Source organism: Seriola dumerili, unplaced genomic scaffold (assembly GCF_002260705.1).
Source record: "Seriola dumerili isolate Sdu_G_001 unplaced genomic scaffold, Sdu_1.0 BDQW01000138.1, whole genome shotgun sequence".
NCBI lineage: Eukaryota > Metazoa > Chordata > Actinopteri > Carangiformes > Carangidae > Seriola > Seriola dumerili.
In genome coordinates, this window is record NW_019174393.1 from 107,967 (window position 1) to 128,833 (window position 20,867).

At 39.1% G+C, this 20,867-nt stretch overlaps 2 protein-coding genes across 3 annotated transcripts in view; both read right to left on the minus strand.

Annotated features, from left to right (window-relative positions):
- The window catches only part of LOC111224597 (receptor-type tyrosine-protein phosphatase beta-like), a 32,528-nt gene extending 30,893 nt beyond the window's left edge, over window positions 1-1,635 (minus strand). The window contains exon 1 of the mRNA XM_022749147.1: window positions 1,229-1,635. Within this exon, the coding sequence (XP_022604868.1) occupies window positions 1,229-1,300 (72 nt within the window). The 5' untranslated portion in view covers window positions 1,301-1,635. The remainder of the gene's footprint in view (window positions 1-1,228) is intronic.
- A 2,267-nt stretch (window positions 1,636-3,902) lies between these two features.
- The window catches only part of ptprr (protein tyrosine phosphatase, receptor type R), a 34,416-nt gene continuing 17,451 nt past the window's right edge, over window positions 3,903-20,867 (minus strand). For both annotated transcript variants that reach the window (XM_022749682.1, XM_022749680.1), the window contains exons 3-16: window positions 20,715-20,828; window positions 20,463-20,612; window positions 19,061-19,168; window positions 17,318-17,440; window positions 17,111-17,232; window positions 16,889-17,023; window positions 14,244-14,433; window positions 13,939-14,023; window positions 11,625-11,704; window positions 10,498-10,635; window positions 9,893-10,003; window positions 9,620-9,777; window positions 9,421-9,534; window positions 3,903-8,283 (exon numbers count right to left, since the gene is read on the minus strand). In XM_022749682.1, coding sequence (XP_022605403.1) covers window positions 8,190-8,283; window positions 9,421-9,534; window positions 9,620-9,777; window positions 9,893-10,003; window positions 10,498-10,635; window positions 11,625-11,704; window positions 13,939-14,023; window positions 14,244-14,433; window positions 16,889-17,023; window positions 17,111-17,232; window positions 17,318-17,440; window positions 19,061-19,168; window positions 20,463-20,612; window positions 20,715-20,828 — 1,722 coding nt within the window. In that variant the 3' untranslated portion in view covers window positions 3,903-8,189. The remainder of the gene's footprint in view (window positions 8,284-9,420; window positions 9,535-9,619; window positions 9,778-9,892; window positions 10,004-10,497; window positions 10,636-11,624; window positions 11,705-13,938; window positions 14,024-14,243; window positions 14,434-16,888; window positions 17,024-17,110; window positions 17,233-17,317; window positions 17,441-19,060; window positions 19,169-20,462; window positions 20,613-20,714; window positions 20,829-20,867) is intronic.

The window sequence follows — 20,867 nt, forward strand, 5'->3', positions numbered from 1 at the left end:
TCTCAGTCCGATCGGATTGGTGCTACCAACCCCTTCTACCACACTGCACACAGCTGAATGTTGCTTCTGTGTTCGGGGTTTTACTGGCACTTTTATTGTATCATCATCTGTTTTGGTTGAACTTTTTTTATTTTACTGTTGAGTTTTACATATTTTAAAAAGGGACATTAGGAAATTAACTTTGGCTCTATTGTAAATGTGGCATTTGTTCATGCTGTGTTTTTGCCTCTTTTACAAATAAACATTAAATACATTAAAATCATAATCAAGGTTTCTTTGTACAGTAACTACAAGGTGTCATCAAACAAGACACAGTTTTCTTCCTAAAACAAGCTTCGTAACAAGTTATTCACAGTTAAAAAGGATCTGAAAGCTCAACATCAGGAAGGAAAACAATCATATAAAAGTTGTTCCATAGAGAATAATGCAAAGTGATTCCACTGCAACTCGCTGCTCAACAAAAGCCAAATTTCACACGTTTTCAGCTGAAAAGTAAAACTGTGTGATTTAATTTAAAGTACTTCTGCTCCTCCACGTCTGAATCTTTGCAAAGCTTCGTTTACCGCCACAATTTCCAATTTAATGACTGTGAATAGTCAGTGAATGTAAATGAACATATTCAGTTTTGGAAGCAGAACAATGGATTTGAAGCAAAGCTGCGGCGTTGTTTTCAAGAAGATATTTTTTTGGTATTACAACAAAAAAATGCAAAAACTATTTTCACATATTGGAGACAGTGATACACTTACAAACTGGAAACTGGAATTTATCTTTGAACAAACAAGTTATTTCAGCTGCAACAATTAGTCAATTGACGGAAAATTAATCAGCAAATTTTTTTTTATCAATTCTTCATTTTAGCCATTTTTCAAACAAAAATTCCAAAGTTGTTGGTTGAAGCTTCTCAAATGGGATATTTAATGTTTTTCTTTCTCATGTGTTCCTGATAATGAATCTATACAAAACAATTATTATTAACTGAGAAAATAATCAGTCGATTAAATCGATGTTGGAAATAATTGTTAGCTGCAGTTCTAATAAATGTTCCTTCGTGTCAGCGTGAACTACAGCAGAAAAAAAAGAAGTGGCTGTTTTTCACATATTTTTTCCTTATTTGTTGCACATTAGAAACCTGGTATTGCATTAAAGACACCTTATCATTTGTCAGGTGATTTTCCTACACGGATCATAAATGCATTAAATAAAAGAGAAATGGGATCAGACTGACCTGGAGCAGCAGCAGCAGCAGTGAGGTGAACCACAGGGAGCAGAGATAACTATGAACTTTACATTTCAGCATTTTTATCCTCCTTCAGATTCTCAGACGGAGCAAACTCCACCATAATCCTGAGGCTGAGGTAGAAGATGTGAGTTTAGATTCACTACTGAAGGTAGATTTCAGAAAATATCCTTCTCTTTTATATTTGTGATCTTCAGCGGAGAACAAATCCTTCTGGAAAATGTAATGCTGGGAAAGAAAACAGCTGGTTAAATGTCCTTTGTGTGTCTCTGAAAACAAAATAATTCCTTATTTGACGAGAAGAGTTTTCATTTTTTCCAGATATTTCGTCTCTTTTGTTCGTCGGCTCTTCTCTGCCTCATGTCCATCCTCAACTCAAACCTCTCAGACTTCAAACTCAGTCCTTCCTCTCTTTTCTCTGGACTCTCTGCCTGTCTCACCGGCTGTATGTCTCTCTTCCTGCCTGTCTGTCTGTCTATCTGCCTGTCTGTGTGTCGGTCAGACTCTATAGTGTCGAGTTTGGGAGTCACTAACGGACTTCCTCAATCAAGCCAACAGCTCTGTGAGTCACTGCAAAGGCACGACTACAAACCCTGGCTGCATGGAGGCTATAAATAGGCCTGGAACTACAATAGCAGCACACCTAGCTGCACTGACAGAGGTAGATGTTAAAAATAGAGACCAGTGTTTGATTAATTCCCACAGAGACGGGATCGTTGTGGAGTTTAAAGTTTGCTCTGTCTCTTTCTTTAGTGACAGTGTTGTCTCTTGATGCGGCTCCATCGGGTGTAAATTTAGTTCCTGTTGGTTCTGGAGTCACTGATAATAACTTTTGAAATTAAACTTTGTGAAAACAGCTCATTAAGTTTCACAGGACAGAAAACATCAGCTCACAACTTGATTCTTAACATCCAACCAAAGTACATACTTTATATAATCAATAAGTCAATTAGTCATAGAAAGAAAATCAATCATCAACTATTTTGATACTCAATCATTTAGTCATTTTTAAGCATTTTTTTTGCCACTGCTTCTGTGAGGATTTGTTGTTTCTCTCTGTTTATCATCACAGCAAACGTCACGAAACTCAGGAGGATCTTCTTCAAGCATCTCAAGTGTTACCTTGTAATTAAATCTCAATTATCGTGTAAATTATCTCATTTCCTGGACGTAAACTTCACATATCTGTAACTTCTTAATCCTTCCTAGTTAAGCAATAAAATATCTGATTCACAAATTTAAAAGTTAAAAGTTTTAACGCTATTCTGAGACTATTTAATTTGTCATCTTTTCCTCATTGAAAAGAATAAAAATTAATACTCTATCACTGGTAAATTAGTCGTCATGACAAAGGTTGAATTTGAATTTGACCCACAAAAAGTGAGTGAACTTTTCTTTTATGCAGCTTTACAAGTTAAAGGCCAAACTGCTTTTGTTTCAGTTGGTCTGAGTTACATTTAGTCATCCACACCTTTTTCCTTCCTTCCTGCTCTCCCTCCTCTGTCTGTCTGACTCTCTCTCTCGTTATACGACACGCTGTGGTTTCTAGGAACAACAGCTTCAGCTCCACACAGGCTTAATTCTTAATGTCATCTTCAAGAGTGATGTTAGGGGTCATGACAGAGTATTGTTGCCCTGGTCAGCATGTCCAGTTGAATTGCGGGTTGTCCAAATCGTTACCAGACATGTTTGAAAAGTAATGTGACACAGAGATACAGTCCTCAAACTGGGGATGGGTATGTCTAAGACTACCTCTACATTAAGCCAGATTAATTCAAAAATGCCGTTTTCTTGCGTCCACATCAGGCGTTTCAGCTCATTTCTACAATTACCTCCATCCACATTAAAACACCTCAGAAACAAGCAAAGAAGAAACTGTACTTCAGTTTCCGCCCTGCATATTGTACCGAAATGAAATTCAGCACTACTGCCACCATGTGTTTGCTCACTGATATAACAGTGTTACTACATAGCTCTGTTTTATCCGAACATAATACAATGCCAAGACAGCGTTTTCAGATTTACACAATCTGGAGGCCACCTGGGAAAAGTTTCATTTTCGGAAAAGAAAAACAACATTTCAGTCTGGACTAAAGGCCAACACGGAGAGAAAAAGATGCGTTTACAAATAAGTCGCCTTAGTACGGATATGGTCTAACTGATTAGTTTTCTAAAAGCAAATGTTGTTGCAGTTCATGGCAAAAAATTCTGGTCCTTTAAAGTAAAACTGGTGCTTTGGCTTTGTGTAAAAAAAAGTGAAACTCTTTGAGGGTCGGAAAACCAAAACAATGTCAATTTTTACCCAAAGGTTTAAAGACCCAAAAAATAAAGTGAGTATAAGTGACCTTTTTGACCTCAACTCCTGTCCAAGATCATAACAGTTGCGTTCGTTCAATGTGGTTTGATTACCACTAAACAAAATTCTCATTCCTACCAGTTAAATGTTACCTTACCTGTTTACACAAAGAATAGGAGCAGCAAGTGTGTTTGGTCAGGGCCAGTTCCTGGGTCTTCGGTTCCTAATGACAACCAAAGCTGTCAATTGGATGACCGGTGTTGACCCATTAAATGAACAGTCAGTCAGTCAGTCAGTCAGTCAGTCAGTCAGTCAGTCAGTCCCAGACAAGAGTCAGACCACATTGTTTTTATGTCCAGTGTTTTTATGTACATATTACAGATAACAGTATATATGTAAAGTAGATAAAGAGGTTACAGCACTACTCAGTGGCTAATGTTCCGGACTGTTACAACATTCAAGTTGATTAGTAATACATTAAAAAAACCACGTATCGTACGTACACTAATTAGCATCAGGTGTACTCTGACTGAAATGCCCACACAGTAGGAGTTTAAAAGGACTCTAACATTTTTAATTTTAATGTGGTAGTTTTGTTTTTCACAGTATTTAATTTTTGTTACTTTAATTCCTCACATTAACCAAATTAACCAACACTTGTTAACTGTTAACTTGCACACTCGCTGATGTATCAGAAACTACTGTTAACATGTTTGTAACATCAATGTCTTGGTTAGTTTGTGAGATAATTGTTCTATCTCTTATGTTAAAAGTTTGACATATTTGGTATATTTAAAAACTTTAAATAAAGTTCTAATAGTTTGAACTCTAATATTAATGAATTACCTCCACTGCACATGCACAATGTATACAGCAGAATTAGTACATCTCAGTAAAAAATTGTATTTATTCATCATTATGTGCAGGAGAAATAATAAAACATTAAAATCTGTTACAACTTATTATTAGCAAGGTGGCTAGCTAGCATCAGTTAAGTATCTTGCTAACTAGCAAATGTTAGCTTATTAGGAAACAGAGAAATGTTGTGTGGAGCATTAATTGTAAGTTAACCTCCATGAGGGAAAATCTTACTAGCCAGCGTTACAAAAAGAACAAACATGAGCTAAATATTTTCTCTTTCACCAGCTAACATCGTAAAAATAACTGTTATATATAAGTTAGCTTTAAGAACATTTGAGCTAAACTTTTTCTCTCACTAGCTTCCGCCACCAAAAGAAATACCTTTTAAAAAGGCTAAAAATTTGTTATTTCACTAAACAGGAAACTAAAGGACCTGTAAAAGAAAGTGTTACCCAATAAATCTAACAGAAAGGTCAATTCCTCATTTAACCACGAATCTTAGAAACAAAACACTGTAAATTTCAATAAAACCGGCAACTGCATGACTGTCTAAAATTGAAAATGTTTAGCGTCCCTTTAATCTCCATCAACAGTCAACAACAATAAAGTACAGGACATCAACCACCACCTACTGTACATACACAATACTACGTCAGAGGCAGTGTGTGTTGTTGTACCCGCTGCTGCAGTGGGCATGGAGGCCGGGCTCAACTCACTTTCGCTTCAGTCACTTCAAACAGAAAATTACATCACTATCACACTGGAATATATTAGATTTTGACCATTTTGAGTTTTGAAATTGAGATGATTTGAATTGACTCAAGTGAAGAGTGGGTTGTTGATGGTCCCAGGAGGCATGTTGGACGTATAGACAAACAGACGCAGGTCAAAAGTCCCTTGATTGTATCACAAGTAAAGATATAAATAAAAATATATTGGTACATAGAAAAAGAAGAGTCTTCAAAGTTTCTCTCATTTATTGTCCGTCAACCGTGCAGTCCAGACAACGCTCCCAGTTTTAGCAGCAATTTCTCTGTGTTTGTGGTCCGTGGATTGAAATGTAACTGCCCACATCAGTTTTAATAGCACTTTAACATGTACGGTACAATGTTATCCCATTCACACAGAGAGCAGATTAGATGTATATGTTAATGTTGTTCATTACTGGCGTTGTTGTAGAAACCTCAAATCTCTAAAACAAGTCAACACTCCAGGAACTGGAAAACTGAAGTTAATTATATTATAATAATATTAATATTATAATATTGTTTGTATGGGGGAAAATTTTACAAATACTGCTTCATTAAAAATAGCTTAAACAGGGCTAAATTTGGGTTTGTGCACACTTCAAACTTCAACTTTCTGACTCCAACAAAAGAGAAAAAAAAGTAATTTGTTAATTCCGTCCAGCTCCTGCTAAATTGATCATTTAGAGATAATGAGGTTTGTACCCCAGATAGCGAGTTTTCATACTAGTTGACAAATAGCTGATAGCTGCTAAACACATCAAAAACATGTAAAAACAGTATAAAAATAAAGTTATTATTACTTTGATACACCAAAATAACTCACTCACTAGATAACATAATTTACAACATCACACCGATGAGATGATTGCACCATTGTGACTTAAATTGTTTCACATTTTTGGTATAAAGTAATTTTCACACAAAGGGGGAATTGTCGATGCAAGAAACAAGGTTAAATATCAAACTAAGTGTAAACTCTGAGACCAAGCAGCGCAAGTTTTTCAAAATATTTGTTGTGTCAGGAATTACTCAGCAAACTGGTTTTCAATTTAGTGATATGCTGAAAAATGAACCTTTGAATAAAATATCAAGATATTTCAACTATGAATTTTAAGAATGGATTAAATGTACAAATCCTGACGGAAAATGACTGAACAAAGTGCCACGCGAATTTTGAGCTAGCTTGTGTCATTTTTTGGGGTATTATATACATTTTTTTCATTGTTATTTTAAGTTTTAACACGATGGTGGGGCATTGTGTTTATGTTGTAAGATAATTAGTATACCACTGCAACAGCTAGAAAAAACTTTATCTAACAAAGATAAAAACACTTTGTTAGCATTCAAAACTACTGTTCCCATAATTCTCAGAACTGCTATCAACTCTCTTTGGAGCTGTAGGCCTACCTATTGAACAGTGTAAAAATAACTGTTGTAACAAACTGTTAGTGTTTGAGAATCGTTATTTAGCAGTGGAATACAAGATTTAATTGGTTTAATGAAATATTGCATTAGCATAGCGTGCTAGCAGATAGCATACGTTTATAGGTTAGTTTCCATTTATTAACATAAATAGCATATCAATCTATTAATGCTAGAATGAGCCTCTATGGAATTGCAATACTACACAACCTAGCTTAGCGGAAGCTTATTTATCATTACATTGGTTTGTTAGCTTTTAGCATGTGTTTTATGGCTGGAGGTAGTTCCATTTGTGACCTTAGCACTCTAAGTTACCAGGCCACGGACATAATGTATGTCTAGTATAAATTAGCAGAGGAGTGCTGTTTGTGGGAATAAAGAAAGAAAAGTTTTTCATAGTTCTGATTATAACTGAAATGTGTGCTTAGACAATGTCCATTTGTTAGCAGGCTAATGGCTCACTTAATCTACATGGTTTGGGTTTAATTGAATACCACACTTGCTAACATATGAGAAGGTAGTGTTAATGTATTGTAAGCATTGAAAATGAATGTGTTTCATAAATTACACTGACAGCTTGTTACCAAGGTAAAATTTCATGTTAGTTGAGCTATCAAGTCTCATATTCATATTTTCAGGGACTGCAAAATATTCAAAAAGAAATCAAGTTTATTATGGGTATCGATTTGAATCTGAATCCAGCACTTTTTATTTTTGGTATCCTACCTGAAAATATATGAGAAATTAATTAAGCATTGATCACAGAGGCAAAGGGTTAATATAGAATAGAAATGTTTATGGAAACCACTTGCACAGGTATATTGGATTAAAAGCACCCTAATATGTTTTGTTTTTAATTGTTCTTTTTATTATTATTAGTTATTATGATATAGTTTGTCAGTTTTCGTGGATTCTTGTCTGTCAGTGTTTATAAGGTGTCTTGTTGAACTGTATGTTAAAACAACTGAATAAAAATAAAGTACAAAAAAAACTTGTAGGGAATGTAATGTGTCCAAATTACAGAGTAACGTATGGCGTGCTGAAGTCACAAATAGAAATAGGCTGGAAGGGTTGGTTCAACAGTGGTATAGTAGCTTAACCAAAGGTGCAACCAGCTAACAGTCATTTTCCAATAGCCTTTCGTATAAGAACACCATGTTAAAAAATAATTTTTAAATCCTATAAGACACAGAAACACAGCAGTGTTATTGAACAATGTACCATCAATTTCAGTCAAACTATTTCTACGTCTCCATGACAGAAAAGAGGTAATAGGACAGTCTGGTTAGTTAAAAACGACACAATCTGACAGTCAGTTAAGAGAAGTGAAGTGGATGAGTCTCTTCAGTTCCTCTGAAGAACCGTTCACCGACAAAACATGAAGAAGAAACAGCAGAAGAAGAAGAAGAGCGGATACATTCCATTTCCAGAAATTAACCTGTCCTCTTTCCTTCAACAGGCTCTGCCCACAACATTCCTCTTTGGTTGTCCATCAAACTCAATGACCTCCTCCAGAATCCCAACATCCTCAGAGAAATCCTAAATCTCAGAGATCATACCTGCTCAAGACTTTGTCAGCCACTTCAAGGTTTAAGCAGACGTCTCCTGAGGTGGTGAACACTCATTGGCCGGTTTCTGTGGAGAGGCGGGCCTCGTACAGGCTCAGTGCGTGATGGACAAACTCGTACTGCTCACCTGTCTGGATCATACCACCTCTGTATGAACAGACAAAGAGATTATTAATTACTGTAATAATGATATTACACACTACATTATTTCTTTTTATTAATCAAGATACTGTGAATAGTTGCATTGAACATCTTGGCCATGAAAATGACCAGCATTGTCAGGGCGTAGCACCTGTTTTTACACTTAACATTGCAGGCACATATGGGGACCAAAAGGTGGTTCTCACAACACACAATTACAAAAAGATGTGTGTGTGCATGTGTTGTGGGGAAATGACACCTGTATTTACATTGACATTGTAGGCACATTTGGATAGAAAGGTCCTCAGAAGTACAAAACAAAACAAACAAAAAAAACAGTGTGTGTGAAAACGCACTGTGGGGACCTAACATGTGTTTGTACACTGTGAGGATATCTTAGGACAAAGAGCCGGTTTCCAAGAGGCACAGCGAAAAAAGCAAAACTGATGAAGGCAAATGAAAATTGTGGAAATAGAACAAAAATATTAAATCTCTATGTGCATGAGTTGTCAAGACCTAATATCTGTTTACACACTGACAATGTGAGGACATCTGAGGACAAAATGCAGGTCGCCCAAACAACTACAAAACATATTGAAAATGTAAAAAGCAGGAGAAAATTAAAGACAAGAATCAGTGTGTGTGGAAATGCACTGTGGGAAGCTAACGTTTGTTAATACATTGTGAGGACATCTGAGGACAAAAAGCTATTTCCCACAAGACAAAGCTAAAAAAAACATACTATCTCCAACTAGTGAAGGCAAATGAAAATTGTGGCAACAGGAAAAAAAAATCAAGTATGTGCACTAGTTGTCAGGACCTCAAATCTGTTTACATACTGACTTATTAGGACATTTGGTTCACCATTTATTCTTTTTGACTTCACTTCAGGAATGTACCATAATGAGAAGAAAGGGGAGAAACTGAAGGGAAAAAAGTATTAGCCCTTATATAAGATCCCTTTTTCCCTCCATGTGTGTTTTTTGAAAAAGACATTTTGAAGATGGAAACTTCTAGTCCAGGGATATGATGTTCCTCTTTTTATCTCATAAATATCAAATAAGAAATAATTCCAATAAATGAAATTAATGTTAGTAACATGCTGTGCAAGTACAGTAATTCAACTTTTTCTGCTTGTATTACCTGTCGGCTCGGAGCTGGCAGGTGATGCTCAGTACATCCACCACTCCCTCCAACTGCAGCTGTCGACAGCCTATCGTCGTAGCAATGAAGCAGCCGGTCCGGCCAATCCCAGCACTGCAAGGAAGGGAACGTGGGTAATGAAGTTATTTCACACATTTTTCAGTTGTAGCATAAAAAGGCTGTTTCCCGCTCTCTGTACCTGCAGTGGACAGTAACTGGTCCCATGACGGCAGCCATTTGTCTGTCTGTCTCAACATCAGCCATCAGCTGCAGCAGCGGCATCGCGGAGTCAGGGGTTTTGTGGTCGGGCCACGATGTGTACCAGTAATGCTGCAGCACACGGGTTTGATTCCCACACTGCAAAGATACAGTCCCAAGCTCCAACTTTAAATAAATGGCCCTCTTTGCACAGGAGTACCAGAAATAGAAAGTTTCTTTTTTTCTTTCTTTTTATTTTTTTTTAAGTGTGTACCTTGAGTGTGAGGCTGCGAGTGGTGTAGTGTTCACACTCTCTGATGCTGTTCACCAACACTTCAATCTTGCCATAGATCCCCCTCTTCTCTGGCCAATACAGAACACACTTCTACAAAGTTGGAGAGAAACACAAAGACACTGTTGGATTTGCATGTTTAGCCCATTAACTTCAGTTTACCTGTTTGGTAATTCAAATTCCTCCTTAGATTTTAAATTGATTTCCTTCCTTTAGTTTTCCATGACAATGAACTTGTTGTTGTGATGCCTAAACTGTGATAGAAGGGACCTAATTATTTAACAATTTTCCTGTTCAAGTGTGTTTTATTTGTTGATCATTATCAGTTTGAAACACAAAACTAAGGAATTTCTGTGCAGCTGAAAACTACAGGTAAGCGTGAGTATAAATGAATATAGCTGGAAAATATGGGTCCTGTAAAATAAAGTGTTACCAAAACTTTTTTGCGATATTTCAAGATTTTTTAAAAAATTTTTCTACATTTCCGCTCAGGTTTTTAATGTGCAAATTGAAAATGTGCAGGAAAAAAGGATAGAAACCAACTCTCTTTGTTTTTCAAGTGTCAGTCCTTCAGTTCGTCAGATTACCTCGTTCTTCTCCTTCAGTTTGGTGATCATAACGATGACCGGCGACTCCTCCTGCCACGCCATCTGCCAGAAGTCATTTACCGTGTTCACCATGGGACCCTGAGTGGCGATGAATGCCTTCTCGTCACCCAGGTAACCCTGAGAGGGGAGCCAATCACACAACTGCGTCAACAGGGTGGCAACAAATACCGTTGATATGACCTCTGCACTGGACTGAAATTGTTTTGTGTCCATATACTATATCTCTATATATTTTACATTCTTTCCAGAACAAATGTTAAAAACTGTTCATTTTTTTCCACAACAGGAATTGAATAAAAGTTTTGCATACAGGAAAGGATATGAACCATGCAGATACCAATATAAGGGACAAAACAAGTTGTTTTCATTCAATTATCATGTAGGAGTGATGTAAGCAATCAAAATACTTCATGTATGCACTTAATACTGTTTTTTATTTCTTGTATTCTGCCTTTTTGATGAAAACGCATCAAAAAATGGTTTAAAAATACACGTGACATATTTTGCCTCTTAATTCATAGTCATCATATCGTCTAGATGTTTTCTGTATTCAGCAGTTTGCATGAACAAAAAAGTGCAGAGAATTACAAGACGATTGACAATAATGTGGTCATCAGCTACGTATTTCATATTTCATTTTCTGCTATCTGACCTTGGACCAGCTAAATTTGGTGCTTGTAGAGTACGATGAAGTATTTAAACACAGCTTCTGTTCTCTCATGCAGCCCCGATGGTTTCAACTGTTTCAGTGGGGTTTCCTGACAGGAAGAAAGTCTATTGTGTCAGAGTCTGAGAAGCGACATTACAGACTTCTGCAGCAGTATACTTTCACTGTGTTTGTGCTAATGAGGAAACCAGAAGAAAAACCTTGTTGGCATTCCAGACATGTGATGTGATAATGTCAGTTTGTTGGATGTTTGTTCTCAGGTTTAGAGGAGATTAAACAAACAAATGTCGTCAGTGTTTACTGAATTTAAAGAGGGGAAAGATAAATAGGTCTCTCAAAATCAGGACATGGGAAGGTAGAGTTTCTACTTTTCTACGAAGTTAAAAACTGATGAATCCTTTTTTTAGTCTAATATTTCTGGACAGCTGTAAATACCCACCCGTATGTAATTAGCATTAATGTAGGAGCTCAGCAGGTCGTTGCAGCTCTTGGACTTCAGGATCACTCTGGAATGAGGATCTACGGACACATGGCAAGGAGAGGAGGATTTATGATAAAAGGGAGGGAGCGGAGGGAAAAGGAAAGGGGGCAAGGATGGAGAAGGCAACAAAGATTTAGATATGGCATCTACATTCAGTTTGTTTATTCTGCATAAAACAAAAATATCCAGAGAGCTGCACCTTACATCAGTTATCTAAAAATAATTATCGTGTGAATACTTTGTACCAAGTGAACAGGCAGAGGGAGATGTGCGTCATTAAACTCCATATCAATGTCCTGTAAAATCAATGACGGTTTCAGGTCATTTACATGATGTACTGGACTGAAATCACCTCAGTATTCTAGTGAAACATCAGCAACATCAGCAACACAGGAAGGAGGGGGACGGCACTGACTCTATTCTGACCTGCTTTAAGACTCTGTCTTAACTTTGTTGCGACCTGCTTTAAGACTCTGTCTTGACTTTGTTGCAACCTGCTTTAAGACTCTGTCTTGACTTTGTTTCGACCTGCTTTTAGACTCTGTCTTGACTTTGTTTCGACCTGCTTTTAGACTCTGTCTTGACTTTGTTGCGACCTGCTTTTAGACTCTGTCTTGACTTTGTTGCGACCTGCTTTAAGACTCTGTCTTGACTTTGTTTCGACCTGCTTTTAGACTCTGTCTTGACTTTCTTGCGACCTGCTTTTAGACCTGGTCTTGACTTTGTTGCGACCTGCTTTTAGACTCTGTTGTGTTTGTCGCGACCTGCTTTTAGACTCTGTCTTAACTTTGTTGCGACCTGCTTTTAGACTCTGTCTTGACTTTGTTGCGACCTGCTTTTAGACTGTGTTGACTTTGTCGCGACCTGCTTTTAGACTCTGTCTTAACTTTGTTGCGACCTGCTTTTAGACTCTGTCTTGACTTTGTTGCAACCTGCTTTAAGACTCTGTTTTGACTTTGTTTCGACCTGCTTTTAGACTCTGTCTTGACTTTGTTTCGACCTGCTTTTAGACTCTGTCTTGACTTTGTTTCGACCTGCTTTTAGACTCTGTCTTGACTTTGTTGCAACCTGCTTTTAGACCTGGTCTTGACTTTGTTGCGACCTGCTTTTAGACTCTGTTGTGTTTGTCGCGACCTGCTTTTAGACTCTGTCTTGACTTTGTTGGGACCTGCTTTTAAACACAGTCTTCAATCTAACCCTACACCTTGACGCCTCATCTTGACTGGGACCTGACTCAGTCCCGTTAGTCCGGACCACAGCCCTGTACCGGGGCGAACAGTGAGCACCTTCAGAAAAGACAACAGATGAAATGAAACACAGGAAGGAGTTTGATTGACAGCAGCTCTAGGTGAGCATTCCTCAGCCCTGATTGGGGGGTGGTGGCGTTCCTTCCTTCCTTCCTTCCGGCCACTCACCCCCTTCACCCCCTGGTATACTGATAACCCCACCAGGATCGAAAACATGAGTGCACAAACCAAAAACCATCATTGTGTCTTTGTGTGTGTGTGTGTGTGTTACATAATGTCTTAATCAGGCTCACTGGTTGGCTGGCAGTGTGAGAACAAACTGTGCTCTGAGGAAAATGTATTGTTCGTGTGTGTGTGTGTGTGTGTGTGTGTGTGTGTGTGTGTGTGTGTGTGTGTGTGTGTGTGTGTGTGTGTGTGTGGAGGAAAGAGGGAGGTGCGATATTAGCTGTCCTTGGGGTTGTTGGCCTTTGACCTTAAACCCCTCCCACACACTAAAGCAGCTTCCTGGTTCAACAGGAAATAAGACATGAGGATTGTTTTAGAAGTGTTTCTTAGCAACTTTGAGATTTCACACACACACACACACACACACACACACACACACACACACACACACACACACACACACACACACACACGCACACGCATTTGTTTCATACCAATAATTCTTCTTACTCATCAATTCCTCAGCATTTAATTAAGATGACGCTGGTTTTAATATAAATATTAATATTATTTAAGATTAATTTCCCTTTCACTTTAAAGTTTTTATTCTTATTGTTTTTACCCTTTAACTTTGTGCTAACACTAATTATGTTATTTAATTTAAATGACAGGCACTGCCAACATATGGAAGGAAACCAAACCTATTTCACACGTTTTATTTTGCGTGTTCCTTGAATGCAGCTTTATTAAAGTATTAAAGAAATTAAAGTTTATCATATCTTATCTTGTGATGCTAAGAACACACACACACACACACACACACACACACACACACACACACACACACACACACTACTCACTGGGTAGTATGGTCTTGTATCTGTTCTTGGTTCCGTGGTTTGGAATATCGAGCTCCTTAGGGTCGATGAAATTCATGGGAATTTCCTGAAATGGGGAAAAGACCTTCAGCATTAGAAATAAATTAAAACATTTTTAATACATAAATAATGATAAACAGGAAAGAAAGAAAAACATATAATATAAAACACCAGTGGTGTCACTCAGACCCAGTGCGTTTAGAAGGACTTGAACTTTGACCTTGTGCCTAAAAATTGAAATTCAATCAGCGTGAAATTCACACCAACATGTGTGTTTCAGTACGTACAGTGAACTCGGCGTGGAGCTTGTGCGTGTTGTTGACGATGTCTCGGAGCTGCTGTCTCGTCAGCGGCCGGCCGGCGGACGACAGGTACTCCCTCGCCACCGACTCCCTGGGCGTCACGACAGCAACATTGAGGGGCTCCACGGAGCCGAGAGCCGACATGTCCAACACCAGAGAGACATTAGAGCCACGTCTGGAGGGGAGGGACAGGAAGTAGAAAACAGCAGAAACAGTTTCACCCTCTGCAGCGATATTTGATATTTAATCACATTCTGCAGCCATAGATTTATGACTCACGCTGGTCATGGTTCAACCTTTCTAGTTGTTTCTGTCTCAGTCAACTTTTTCAGGAATGAAAGTTTTACCTGTAAAGACACTCGGCCTCATGCAGGAACCGTTCTTCAGTTCTTCAGACGCACGTACAAGCGTTTTTTAGTTTAAAGCAAAAAAACAAAAATGCCATGGTTTTGCCAAGTTTTTTTTTTTGTTTGTTTTAAACCAAAAACCAGGTTTTTCTGTTTTTGTTGTCAGAATTAAAAAATGAAAAACAGGAACAACACATTGGAAGAAACGGTCCGATTCTGGTGTCTGTCACCTGACGACCTTTCTCCACTCTTCAAATCAACAAGGAAAAATTAAAAAAACAAAATGTGCAAACATCATAATTGGACCGTTTCTTCTGGTTTAATGTTCTTGTTTTTCGTTTTTGGTTTAAAAACCAAAAAGAAAAGGAAGATTTTTAGTTTAAAACAGAAAATCAAACTGGCTGAATGTAAACTAAACATAAATACAGTCTTGGTCAAACACCTCCATCATCAGGACGATGTCACAGTTTAAAACAAGGTCAAATAAATTCACCACAAACACTTTAACGCACATTTACTGTTGCACAAGCGAGAGACTGAAGTGATTTCAGTCTAGCAGCAGAAACCCTTTGTGTTTGCACAGCGAGGTGTCGCAGCAGCAGAAGAAGACAAAGACAAGGTGTGCTTTGAAGGGTGTGTGTAGGTGGACTGTCGTCTCGCTACGTGTCAACCTGCTTCCTCTCCAGGATGCTGTTTCTTCCTATTCGTCTGATTGCTGATTGGCTGCCATCCAGAGTCGACAACACACACACACACACACACACACAAAAGAGACACAGACACCAAGAAAAACATCCTGTTCTCACTCTCAGCCTGAAATCTTCCTCCCTCTCGTACCTTCAGAGGCTCTGGACGTTGATGTAACCAGAACAAAATGGCCTCCGAGCTCCGACCGCTCGTTAACGGAAGAGTCACGAGCGGCAGATAAAGGCTAAAGTGCTCGACTCCGAGCGGAGGCCCAGATAAAGATGTTTTCTTTTCACTTATGAAACTACTTAAGAGGGAAATGAACTGAAGCAGCACCGACCGAATAAAAATACAGCTCCCTGAGAACTACACACACGGCTGATTAAGAAAAATGAGGTTATTTAACCAACAAAAAGATTCTCACGATCAAACTCAGCTTTAAAAAACATGTCAAATTAAATGTTTAGACCCAAACACACCGAGTCTTCATTCCCTCGGTTGGTGTTTGGATGATGCTGTGGAGAGCGATGTGCGTTAACAAGTTAACTCAAAAAATCAAGATTCATTTACTCCTTCACACAACCTGGACTAACTCCACGTCGTGTCTCAGCTTTAAGTCTCCTGCTTCTGTTTGTGCTACAGAAGCAATAAACACCAGAACTGGACTGTTGCTTCTGATTTGATGTTTTTGTTTTTTGGTTTTTTAAGTTTCAAGTAATAGTTAATAAACTACTTTAACTTCCATATAAACTAAATAGACTCATTAAATAACTTGAATAATTTACAACTTCTGAGGCGGCAAACGAAAATAATAATAATAATGAAATAACCTGAGACCATGTGACGCAACGTTTGTGATCAATGAGCTGAAACATGCGAAAACCTGGGAAAGATCCTTTAAGTGACCGAATGAGGTGAAGGACTCTAATGTACATTTTCCTGACGTGGACGCCTCCCTTCACACACACACACACACACACACACACACACACACACACACACACACACACACTGTATACATTGTTTATGGAGGAAATCTGAATGTAATCCTCAAGTGCTGACTTTTCTGAAATATAAGTTACACACACACACACACACACACACACACACACCTCCATTTAAAGCCTCCTCATCGACACGTACGCAGCTCAACACCTGACTGCTCCAACAATCAGAGGTCAGAGGTCACTGTTCTCTGAACACACACAAACACACACTGTTCTTCCGCTGCTGAACGAGGTGCTTCGTCTGAACGCTCGTTATCTGCGTCTCTGTCCAAACGTTACGAAACGTTTAGACGTTTTTAAACGTTAGGAAACGTTTAAGTTTCCTAACGTTTCGATCAGTGGCGTGTTGCTGCCTCTCGCTGCTGACTGTTGAGATTTCTGTCTGTGTGGATTTGATGGGAACTACGAATATTTCAGCTTTTAAACCAACGGCGAAGAATCGAACTGTAAACATCTGTAAAGTCGACCTGCTGATGAAGACTGCGGGATATGATCAAAAGCTCCAGAACAAGAAAGTAAGCAAGTAAGACCATCAGTGTGGGACAGACACGAACTGTCCAACTGTGTCTGAACTAACCACATCACTCACCTTTCTTGCAGACCTGCGGCAGGTTTCATCCTGAAGGGGGAGGGGCAGGGCTTTAGCTCGTTATTGGCTGTCACAGAGGCAGCGCTGGCGAGGGGGGCGTGGTTGTTGCTGTTGACAACAGGGACAGGGGCGGGGCTAGAAGAAATAGAGGGAAAATTTTTTTTTTTTATATATATATATTTCAATTGGAGAGCTGTGGGAAACATTAGTCAATACAATTACCTGGGCAGAGGGACGACAGGTGGAGCGAGGCGGCGGCAGGCTACGATTGGCTGCTGCTGGGGAATGGGCGTGGCTACAGCTGGAGGGAGCTCAGCTTGGACCATGCTTCCTGACGTCACAGCCTGGAGACGACGAGGATGCTTTAATGAGTCATGATACTTTTTTTACACGTTAACGGTCAAACAGTTTTTGGTGTCGGGTGCCGACCTTAGTGCCCTTTGACCTCTGGGCGGAGTCTGGAGGGACGGTGGGGGTCAGGTGGAGGTCAGGGGGCGGAGCTTTCAGCTGTCTGTCAGAAACCTGAACCTTCTCCTTAAGTCGGTACAAAACCTGGAGGTCAGACAGAGAAGAAGAAGAAATTAATTAGTGTTCAAGCTTAATGAATCTCTGCCGACCAGGAACCGGATCTGAAACAGAGCCAGATACCGAAGCGCAAAACGTCCAACGAGCCGCTGCCTTTAAGTTGGTGCCAAAACGTGGTATTTTCTAGTTTCATTAATCAGACATTTTCCTGCCCTGAATCAAAACACTGGCTAACAATTATATTTCATTTTGATAAACTTTATTCAACACTGAGCAGTTTTCGTTAAATTAAAAAATAAGTTTATACCATGTTTATTTCCCTAAACTAAAGGTATCAAAAAGTATTGATTCTTTATTGGTATTTTATTGCCACTAAAGTCACATCATTTATTTATTAACCATCATTTCAGTTAAAGCGAAATTTTAGAAATCAGCAATGTTTCAATTAAAATGTTCAAAATCTATTTAAAAATACTTTTTTTAATCTGTAAATTTATTGATTTTTGTCTAAAAATTATGTTATTAAATTAAATTATATATTAAATTAATTAGTAATATCAAACACTTTACGTTTGTCTTCACCCTGTTCGCTGCCAATTCAACATCATCATTATATATAATATATATTTTCTATTTGTTTTAGCTACAATTTGTGCTCATGATTCATTTTTAAGGTGATTTTAAGTTTATATTTTTGTCAACAGGACCTGATTTCAAACTGAATCCAGATCAGGGAGAATTCAGCTGAACAACAGATAAACAGTGAGTGGAGAGAAAACTCAAAGCTCTAAGACACAGGACATAAAACACAGATTATATGGACGGATTGTTCAGGGCCTGTAAATGCCTCATGGTGGTTTCTGTGTACAACAGCTCCCTCATGTGGATCAAATGTGGCACTACAACTGACTCAGAGAAATACTTCTCAATATTTCTATACAGGCTACTGTTTTTATTTGCATTGTTCGTATTAAACCATTATTTTTATTTCCCTGTTTGTTATTTATTTAATATACATTCATACTTCATACATCTCTGCTGTTGCTTTTAGGCTTTTTATCTTTTCTGTCTGACAACAAACCAACAGGCTAGAGTGTGTGTGTGTGTGTGTGTGTGTGTGTGTGTGTGTGTGTGTGTGTGTGTGTGTGTGTGCTGTGTGTCTGTGTGTGTGTGTGTGTGTGTGTGTGTGTTAGGTTAAACCAGGACATGATGACCTTTGACCACGGACACAAATTGGCTAAAGGCAGGTTGGCTGTCTCAGCCAATCAGAGAGGCCGAGGTGGAAGGTTTAGAGACGTGTTGCATGATGTCAGCGATTATGCTGATCTGTGTGTGTGTGTGTGTGTGTGTGTGTGTGTGTGTGTGTGTGTGTGTGTGTGGGATCTATTTTAAGTGCACAGCGGTCAGTTTCTGTGCGCATCTCAAAGCTCACCTGCTATTTTGGTTCATGTTTGTGCAGCAGCACAAAGAGCCAAAGGGAATAAAGATCATAAAAAAATAAATAAATAAATAGACTCAGTCAGTGACATCACTGGGGTGATCACTGTGGGGCGGGGCCAATCGGTCTCAACCCCTTCAAAGGTTTGTTTGAGGATCACAGTGTAGATGCAGAGGTGAAGGTCCTGTGTGTGTGATGTCGTGTTTTACCATCAAGCAGGTGATGACGATGACAAAGATGGTGAAGAAGAGGACGACGGCGTAAAACCCTTCTCTGCTCCACACGTGATCCCTCTGCTCGCCCTGCAGCACGTTCTTCTGCAGACACAGACGAAGGAAATTAATTCATGAATTTTTATAAATCCGGATTCTGACCTTTGACCTCACAGATCCAGTTCAGTTATTTATGTTTTTTTTGTTTTTGTTTTTAACAGGACTGATCTGATCAAAGGATTCTCTCCCACACTGATATGTTTTGCTACAGCTACATAGCTAACGTTAGCATTAGCAGCTGTTTACAGTCTAGAAGAAACATTGTGAGTTCAGCGTCAAACTTCATTCCTTAACTCACAAAACAACGCCATTGTTAACTCTTGTTTTGCTTCTATTTCTATCACCTCTTGTCTTCTACAGCAGTTAGCATGCTAACCAGCTCTGGCTCAGGCGACTAGCGTCAACATTTTCCGATACCGAGTCACTGTAGCTTCCGGTCTGGCCTGAAGAAGTAGCTGCTCAGAAACCTCTTGTGTTATAAACAAAACAGCTGAAGCTCTCGGCAAGACTGGAAAGTAAACAGCTGTTAATGCTAATGTTAGCTGCGTAGCACTACAGCAACAACAAAACTTAAAAATAGCTCGTTGGGACACCTGTAGGAACTGCTTACATCAGATCAAGGTTTAATTTACTTCCACTGCTGCAGAGGAGCTGTAAGTTAACCCACCACTTGATCCCAAAAAATACATAACTTAGTTTACTGCTCGTCTTTGTGCCATTTAAAAGGTTTTTGACGGAAACTGAAATTTCAATAAAAACTGAAAAAAAATGAGGAATAGCACAGCAGATCAATTAGCACTGATACCAGTATAAAACAATACTGCAGCTGATAGTATTGATCACGTGAAGAGATGTGAATGAACAAACTGTCATAAAAATGAACTTAAGTCTGTTTTTTTTCTCTCCAACTTGAGGAGAAGACTGATGTTTCCAGAGAAGAACAAGCAGTGTGTTAATTTGTAGATTTTTTGTTCATGCACACACCGACAGTGTTAAGAGCCGCTGCTTTACGACGAGCACAGGAACCTGATTTGTTCCGCAGGAGCCTCTGATTTGTTACAGTAATATTATTACAGCAGAGCTGTCACATCTCTCTGCTGCCAGTGAGAGTAATAATATTAATATAATCTATAAAGCTGCTCTGTTCTTCCTCAGGCTGATCGATGGGACTTTAATACTTCCATTAAACTTTTAGAAGAAGCACTCTGCTCTCTAATAATCCCAATCCATCCTCTCCATTCGCCTGTCTCCACGGGGACTAACGAGGCTGCTTAACGAGCCGCGGTTACCAAGGAGACGGGGCAGCAGGCACATTAACGGTTTTCAAACACAGACGCACCTCAGTTGAGACCTCAGTGATGCCGAAGTGTCCCAGGTGGCGGTGAAGGACCCTGACGTTCAGTGATTGGATGACCTCTTCAGCAGGGCGGGGCTCCGAGATCCCCAGCCTATCAGAGGACACGAAGAGCTCGATGCCATTCTTCTTCTCCTGCAAGAGACGTCCATCAGTCAATTAAACAACTGATCAATCGATCAGTCAATCATTGCAGTGTGATGCATGAATGTGTGTGTGTGTGTGTGTGTGTCTTACATTGAGCCGGTTGATGTGAACGCGTCCTGCAGGAACTCCGAGCGCTGCTGCTACACCTTCCCGAAACCACCGAAGAAGACTGACGTTCAGCCTCCTCACATCCACAGCCAGGTACTGAGAGAGAGAGAGAGAGAGAGAGAGAGAGAGAGAGAG